The following is an 8,818-nucleotide window of genomic DNA, read 5'->3' on the forward strand; positions in this document are numbered from 1 at the left end:
GGTGAGGGGGCCAGTTATTGGTTTGGGCGGGGCAGATGGGGAGTTGGATTGAACAAAAGAAGGGAGGTGAGGGACTGGGAGACGGTCGGTCGGTGGAGGGGGTTTACAGGGTAGGGTCCCAGGATAAAGGGTCGTGTGAATTGGGTGCCGAGGGTGGGGATCATTTTAACTGATTTTGGAGGGCACTTTTTACTTAGGCTGGAGCAAATTCTAATCTAACTTAGAATTTGTGTTGATGCAGCCATGCTGGTGAGTTAGTGACCTTGCTTGTTACGATTGACTTGATTGCTTTCTTTAGGCATTAAGGAATAATTAGCCCTTCAGTCCTAAGCTTACTTGACGAAATGCTATTGATAAAGTATGCTCATCGACCAAACTCCTGTGTAGAATATATAAACATGCCTGAGAAGGACTGTTCCATGTGTGTAACAGAACCATGTCAGTTATTGTGGGCTTCCAGGTCACTTTAAAACAAATCTATAAAGTGATTCTCAGCCAATGAAAACCCAGTTGTAATGTTTTGCTCTCGGTTCCCAAATGTACACATGTCTCCATCATGTGATTGGGATGAATTTAATACCCGTGGTCTGACTTTCATCAATATGGGCTCCCTAGTCTGGATGGACATGATGCTTGTTTTCTTTTAACCACCATTGGTTAACTTGGGTTTAGATATTCAATAGTGTCTTTCAAAAGGGCAGTGGGCAAATGCTTGAATAGGTAAAGTTATACCTAGTGCTGGAATGGGACTAATGGAATTGCTGCTTGAAAGAGCTGGATCATACTTAGAGTTGTATCAGGTTGCTTGTCTAAGCGTGATTGAAGGGTAAATCGGTAACCAACCTTTTCTGTATTTCGTGAATGAACATGATTGATCGATTCGCCACGTAGAGTGGCACTGTCAGTTTCTGAATGTGTAGGCTTTCAGTTCACTTACACTGCTTAAAAGCTGTTTTCAGCCAATGAACAACAATTTGTAATGTCTAGAGCCCGCTCCAGCATTCAGTACAATCATGACTGATCATTGGCATTAACTCCACTTTCTTGAAACTCCCCGTATGGCTGGGTGACCAAAAATCTATCCATCTTTGCTATATTTAACAATGGAGCATTTACAGTCAGCTGGGCTAAAGAATTCACTGATTCACAAGCCATTGGGTGAAGAATTTTCTTCTCATCTTAGTTCTTAATGATTGGCCTCTGACCTTGACTGTACCCCTTTCTAGATTCTGTACAGCCTCTGTGATTACCCCACTAAGCCCCTTCATAATTTTAAATGCTAAATAAAATCACCTGTGATTATTCTAAAATCTATAGCCCAATTTGCTCAATTTTTCATATATGGCCACTTTCTCATCCCAGGCACCATCTAGGGAAGATTGACCATACTGCCTCCAATGCAAACATATCAATCCTTAATACGGGACCATATTGCGCACCTATATCATGTGATCTCCTCAAAGCCCTTTAGAATTGTAGCAAAGTTTCCTTATTTTTATACTCCAGTCATCTTGCAATAAAGGTCAACATGCTTGATAGGTTGATGGGTAGAGTTTCAATTGTAGCCTTGATAAATACTTGAAGGAGGTGAAATTGCACTTTGTGTTGGAATGGGACTAGCTGAATTGCTCTGAAGTGAGTCAGACTCGACAGTCCTCCTGTACTATCTTCAAACCAATTTCCAATTTTATTTTGATTGCTAGCAAAGATGAACTGTTTCAGTAGGCATGCTTAATTGTCTAGGCTAGAGGCCTGATGGGTTGTCTTTGTACCTAGTCATCTTGTGTTTGACTTCAGCACTTGAGTTGACAATTTGACTCATTTAATCCTTTGCTGGTCATACTGCTGTTTACCTTCCCCTTCTGTCATGTCCTTTGCTATCCAAGAAATGATGCACTTCCATTTCAAATGCTTTGACTTGTTTTCCATCTATGATGTTGTGGGCCATTGCATTTGAAAGTTTTTTTTGTGAAGTCAACCCTCAATTCCTTGACTGAAAACTGGAGCTGAGAGACACTGATGAATGCTGTATCTCCACCATGGGACCAATAGAAGGAGACAAGTAGTGACTGATGTCATCATTGGAAGCAAAGTCCATCGTCCAGATTCCATCTTCCCATGAAGATTTAGATTGGGGAAATTGAACTTGGTCTGTTTTCTGATAGAATGGCACATGCCTGCTTAATAGGACTAGGCCAGTGGATCCCTTTTGGTTGTTCTGTCATTGTAGTAGATTCTGCTGATCTATACAGCCACTCCGTTTTCCTGCTTTTGCTCTATCCCTTTCTGACGTTATTGAACAAAAAGCAGTTGATTCATTCTTGAATTTTCCAATTTCTTTGGCCACAGCAGCTTTTTGGGGAAGAGTTCCAGAAATCTATGCTCTTCTGTGGTGGTCCAGTGCCTCCTGGTTTCACTTCCAATTGGCTAAACAAGGTCATGCTCCAAATGTGAATTCCTCCACCTTGGAAAAAAGTCTCTTTGTATCTATCTTTTCCATTTATCTTTTGAAAAACTTGATTTGATCTCTTTGCATTCTAAATATAAGAGGATGCAAGCTTACGCAAACTGCCCTCAATGCTTTAAGCTCAAGATCATCTGAACAATTCTTTGTTTTACCCTGTTCAAAGCAGTTAAACCACCAAAACTGAACAGTACTCTGGGGTCTGATCTCTCCAGTTTTTTAATGTAGTTTTTAGATGTTGGCACATTTGCAGAATTGTTGTCCAATTGTCATGATATCTGTTTGTTGCTAATTTTTGTATGCTAAGATTTCCTAGATTGTCCAACAGGTCAAGTTGATAAATAAGGTCTAATTCTCCAAAATTTTGACAAGTGTAGTAATTCAAACTTTGCCCTGTTTTCCTTGTTAATGCTCACCCTCTCTCTCTCTTTTTTTTTTCTGTCGATATTTTGCAGATATGTGGAACAGAGTAATTTGCTGATGGAACAGAGGAATGACTCTCTAATATCCTCAACAGAGAATAACCAGGCTCGCATCCTGCTTGCAGAGCAGGAGAAGGTCAGACTTTTTGGGTAAAAGAGAAACAATAAGTCAGTCATACTGATGCTGTGGTGGATTTTTCAGGGTAGGAGGGGTGGAGTGGAAGTGGACTGGATAAGAGTGGTTTAGATTCCAGTGTGGGATAATCAATGCAACAGCTGATCACTGAAATCAACCTGGCATATGTTCTGACCCGTGCAAATGTAGAAATTGCTGGACAAATGAAGCAGCTCTGGTAGCATCTATGGAGAGTGAAAGAGTTTCAAGTCCTGTATGACTTCTACAGAACTGAGATTCTCCAGAATGTTTAGTTTGCAGATGCTGGAAATCTGAAACAGTTCATTTTGCTTTTATATGTTCTAGCCATGTTGACGACATCCTGGTAATATCAGGCAAGTTAATTCTGGTTGTGTGGACATGGCCTACAGCTCACACAGCTATCCTTCATTTAGCATGAATAAAATCTGATTCAGAACAGGATGGTGAGTGTGATGTAACAACCCTTGTGCTAATCTAAGAATACGACTTGTGGTGCAACCTTGAGGTGAAGCAGAAAGACCTTATTTTTAAATATAACTTGATGTGGCTAGGAGTGTTTGTTGCTGAAACAAGGTGCTTGAAATGGAAAGCGTTGTATCTTTTGACTTGATCATAGAAATCACCGAAATAAAAATGTCCTTTAACTTGGAAGCTGGCAATGTTTTCACGCTCCTGCATGCTGTTATTGAGTGGTTACTTGCTGTGTAGATAGATTCCACCATAGTGACATGATTTTTTCGAAAACTCAGTAAACTAAGTGCCGGTGGCTTCTGGAGTATATCTCTGTCCTTTCCTAGATTGCGAAGCATCCATTCATGCTCACTCCACTTGGGCCATTCCAGGCATTGTCCAAGGCTTTTTCTGAATTCCATTGCATGTAATTTCTATGCAGAGTTTGGTTTATGAATGTATGTAGGTTGCTGTGTTACTGTGACTGCTGAAGCTGATTCATGTTGGAAAGAAGCCACGTTGGGGCGGCATGGTGGCTCATTGGTTAGCACTGCTGCCTCACGGCGCCAGGGACCTGGGTTCGATTCCACCCTCTGGTGACTCTGTGTGGAGTTTGCACGTTCTCCCCGTGTCTGTGTGGGTTTCTTCCAGGTGCTCTAGTTTCTTCCCATGGGCCAAAGATATGCAGGGTAGGTGGATTGGCCATGCTAAATTGTCCATTGTGTCCAGAGATGTTTAGGTTAAGTGGGTTAGACATGGGAAATGGGTCTGGGGTAGGGGAATGGGTCTGGGTGGGTTTCCACTCTGTAGGGAATCTATGAAAAGTCTGACCATCTCCAACTGCTGTTGTGATTTGGAATGGTTGAATAGTTCGGGTATAACTAACTAACTTGTGATAGGTACGGTCATCCTGCCTTCTTGTGAAGTTTTGTCTCCACGTGTAAATCTCTGACCTTTATTTTGGAGGAGTTAGAATTTTTTTAGTTCCTGTCTTGCATTTTTAATTACACTGCTGCCCACTACTTTGAAAGTCAGGTGGTGTTAAAACTGCAAAAAGTCTTGTATGCTTTGGAGTGTAAAGAGAAAACACCTGATTAGAGAATGTCAAGTCTGCCTAAGTTAAGAAAATTCTCCATTTCATTCTCTGATCTAAAGATGCTGAATAGCAGGCATTGGCAGCTCTTTTTCATCACCCCTGAAGGGGACTGATGGACAGTAATGGATATTTAATGCAAGAGAGTAGCCACCACAACTGCATTCAGTCCTGTCCTCCTAGGGCAATGGAAAAGGGATTTTGTGTTAGCGAAGGGTAATAACTGCACAACTAGTTTGGGTATGGAGTTCTGTTCAGCATTGCACACTGAATGCAAAGGATGGTGTGCATTATCTTCCGTGTTTGAAATCTGCCAGTGATGTTTGAGGTATGAAAGTGGGATCATTTTAGAGCCTCTTTCTGTCGTGCAAGCCTTTGTGCTCTGTGCTGTGCTGTTCTGTATGTGCGCTTCACTTACTGTCAGTCTACTTTCTCTTCCCAGCTTGCACTGCCAGTGGAGTTGGCAAGAGCTCAGGTGAGGGAGCCCATCTTGTGCTTTGTATACGTGCTTGCATCATTCACCACCCTTTCTGGGTTAAGTTGGCCTTTTCGGTAAAGCTGGTCAGCTGGAACATGTGACCTCCTTTCCCGCCTCTGCAGTTTATGCAAATAACATCAGCAAAATTCATCATTTGCTCAGTTTACTGTTTCTGAATTATTGTCTGATTTCAGCTTGCTTTCATGCTATCCTTCCTTTGATTTTATCCCAGATCCTGCACCTTCTCAAACCAAGAGGATAAGCAAAGTTATATGCCTGGTGCTGCTCTGCTTTTCACCAGTCTCCACCCATCAATGCTTCTCTCTTTTTTAGAGAAAGCAGCTCATGCCAGCTTTGCAGGCACTGTTTGACTCTGGTTACAGCCTGGGATATTGGAGAAATTGAGAGGTTACAACTTAGTCGCCCAACACCCTAGTTTGGATAATCCAGATTGCAAATGTCATTTAGCATTTCGCCAGCTCCCTAACACGCTAAACAATTTGTCAAAAGTGCATGTGAGGGGCTGTGGTGTATTGACTCTCTGACATCATGTCCGATGAAGTGATTTGCCTTCACTGTGTGTCTGTTTGAGATTTGAATCATGTTTGAAGTTTTTCAGAAGAAATTGTGAACCAGGGCTTCGCTTCACTAGGTTGTTGTTCAACACTATTAATATACAGCGTTCTCTATCTGTATGTGAAGACAGACCAATTAGTCATGCTTGCACTCTGGTGATAGTTTGTAAACTGTAAGAGTTCTTCAGATGCCTTTTGTTCTTGGCTTGTAACTTGCCCTGTTAAGATCAGATTGTTGGTGTATATAGTTTATTGTGCTTTCAGTTTTGACACTTGGAAATGCTTGAAGTGGTAAGTGTAGTGAGCTTACATTCAGAATTATGAAGAACCCCAGTATAACACCCAACGTTACTGGTTATCTGAGCCAGCAGTAACTCACCGCTTCTAAGACAATTTTCAAGCCATGTGCCAGTTTTCCACAAGAGCCTGGGGATGGAGGAAGGGAGACTATGCCCAGAAACTTAGTTGTGTGCTCGTTTTTCTCCTCTTTTCCCTACTTGCTGTGTGCACTTTTATACATTGCAATAATTTGATTTCAGAATTTGCTATATTACTGCATGCAAGCTGAATAAAAGTGATTCTGCTGTGCAATGTACTTTAACTGAAAAAATGTGAATTGCTTATATTTGGGTACTGTTGATGTAGGTGGGTCAGATGTGATGCTCAGAATGGGCACACTATTTCAATGGAGGCCGAACCAGTGTTTTCTGTGGGTGTTAGTGTGGCTTTTGTCTTCTACTTTGATTCTAGACCAGATTTTGGTAAGTTCCCAGAGGAGACCCACAATTTTTTTTTTTGAAATGTTCTGGCTAGGAACTACGGTTTATTTGCTAAAGTAGATGAAATTTCAAAATTCCAGTTACTCACTAAGAATGAAGCCACTAGATTCCAGAGTTTTAAACAAACAATAGATTTTACTGTACAGAAGTCAACAAATCAACAAAGGATGTTGTCGTGATTGGAGGATTTGAGTTGCAGGAAGAGACTAAATAGGCTGGGGCTTTTTTTCCGTGGAGCGTTTGAGCATGAGGGGTGACCTTTAATGAAGCTTATAAAATCATGAGGAGCGTGGATAGGGTGAATAGCTGAGGTCTTTTCCCCAAGGTAGGGGAGTCCAAAAGTAGAGGGTGTAGGTTTAAGATGAAGGAAGAAAGATGTAAAATGGACCTGAGGAGCATCCTTTTCACGCAGAGGGTGGTGCATGTATGGAATGAGCTGCCAGAGGAAGTAGTGGAGGCTGGTACAATTACAACATTTAAAAGGCATCTGGATGGGTGCATGAATAGGAAGGGTTTAGAGAGATGTGGGTCACATGCTGTCAAATGGTGCTGGATTAATTTAGGATAGCTGGTCAGCGTGGACAAGTTGGGCTGAAGTGTCTGTTTCTGTGATGTATAACTCTGATTTTATGACTCTATAAAGCAAGCGGTCAGCACCACCTTTTACTTGCACTAAAAAATTTTAACAAACCCTACACTACACTACACTACACTGACAGTCACAACCCAAACAGACCCTGAATTTTCTTATGAATCCACCCAGATGTTAATGAATCTCAAAATTTATTTCCTTCTGAGAGGTTTCAGCTTTTCTCTCTTGGAAAGCCTATCTCTGACTTCCCGTGAAAACTGCCCGACTCAGATTGTCCAAGATTCAGTTGCTTGACCGCTTCTCCCGAGATGGTGTCCCATTGAATTTGTGACGGTGCAGGCCGGCATCCAATTATCAGCACAATCCCAGTTCTGTAGCCAAGTTACAGGTTTTTCTTTGCCTTATCTACCAGCTTCACAGAGCTTTTAATGAATCATTGATTCTATCTGAGCACTGTCACTATCCCTTAGCTTTAAGTTTTAGCAGCACTGAGCTGGGAACAGTTCCCAGCACTTCTGAGCCTCATCCCATTCGGCATTACAGAGCTAACAGCAACAGTTCAGCTACTTGGAGCCAACCTTCCTCTTTATCTGCTGCACATTAACTGTTCACTAACTAACTGCTATTCACTGACGGAATATCTGTAATGTGCCAAAAAGGCTCTGTCCTCACTTACCTTAAGCAGTTGTAAAGTTTTGCATTCAATCATTGATTTTTATCAGGACAAGTGGGAATCCTACTACCCATCCCTGAGGAAGCTGTCTGGAAACTTTTCTGGTTGGGAAAACAAACCATTCAGTGCTGTTGTTTCCTGTCACCTAGCCAATTTTGAAACTCCATCATAAGTTGAATCATAAAGAGCCTGCCCATAAATTTGCAGTAAGCAGAGCTCCGGGATAGCTGAGAAAGCCCTTCTAATAGCTGATTTGCCTGCAAACGTTCTGTCAAAAACATGAAAATAATGCACTAATTATGTAAAAGTATCTTTATTTTTCAATTTGTTCAAACCTTACAATGGACTGAACTCTTACATGTAAAAATTATTGAAAATCTCTCTATTCTGTTTAGAATGTTGACATCAAATGAGTGTGATTGAGTCACCATTGTCATCAGTGCAGTCAAACATGATCTCTGTGCATCTCTATGGCATTCGCTGTTTCAGCTAGGGAAACAGATGGCTGAGTGGCATTTTGGACTCGTAAGGTCACTGACCTTTTCTGGCTCCTCCAATTAAAGAATGTACTGTATCTGTGATTGTCTTACCCATCAGTTCTGTTGCGAGATGTACTGTTATTTGCCTCGTCATATATTTGCATTGTCTCTGCCGGAAATCCCATTCTGGCCTCTTGCGGGTGAGTAGAAAAAGCCTAGTCATTGCGTTGGTTCACCTCACATTGCTCCTCCTCGTTCTGAGTCTTTGCACAGTCCTAGCTCATTTGAATGCAGCACACGTGAAACAGTTGGTGATTTGACTTCCGCTGTGATCTTGCACACCTCCCTTTTTATTTTTTTTCATTCATGGGATGAGGGTGTCAATAACTAAGCCAGCATTTATTGCCCTTCCCTAATTGCCCAGGCGCAGTTAGGAGTCAGCCAGATTGCTGTGGGGCTGGAGTCACGTGTAGGCCAGATCAGGTTAGGACAGCAGTTTCCTTCCCTAAAGACAATCAACAATGGATATGTGGTCGTCTTTAGACTTTTGATTCCAAATTTATTTTTAATATTGAATTCACGTTCCACTATCTGCCTTGGTGGGATTTAAACCCAGGACCCCAGAATGTTAGATAACAAGGTGTAGAGCTGGATGA

At 41.7% G+C, this 8,818-nt stretch overlaps 1 protein-coding gene across 1 annotated transcript in view; it reads left to right on the forward strand.

Moving 5' to 3' along the window:
• The window catches only part of fkbp15a (FKBP prolyl isomerase family member 15a), a 77,991-nt gene that overhangs the window by 37,731 nt on the left and 31,442 nt on the right, over window positions 1-8,818 (forward strand). The window contains exon 19 of the mRNA XM_048613348.1: window positions 2,920-3,022. Within this exon, the coding sequence (XP_048469305.1) occupies window positions 2,920-3,022 (103 nt within the window). The remainder of the gene's footprint in view (window positions 1-2,919; window positions 3,023-8,818) is intronic.

Source organism: Rhincodon typus, chromosome 28 (assembly GCF_021869965.1).
Source record: "Rhincodon typus isolate 14 chromosome 28, sRhiTyp1.1, whole genome shotgun sequence".
NCBI classification, from domain to species: domain Eukaryota; kingdom Metazoa; phylum Chordata; class Chondrichthyes; order Orectolobiformes; family Rhincodontidae; genus Rhincodon; species Rhincodon typus.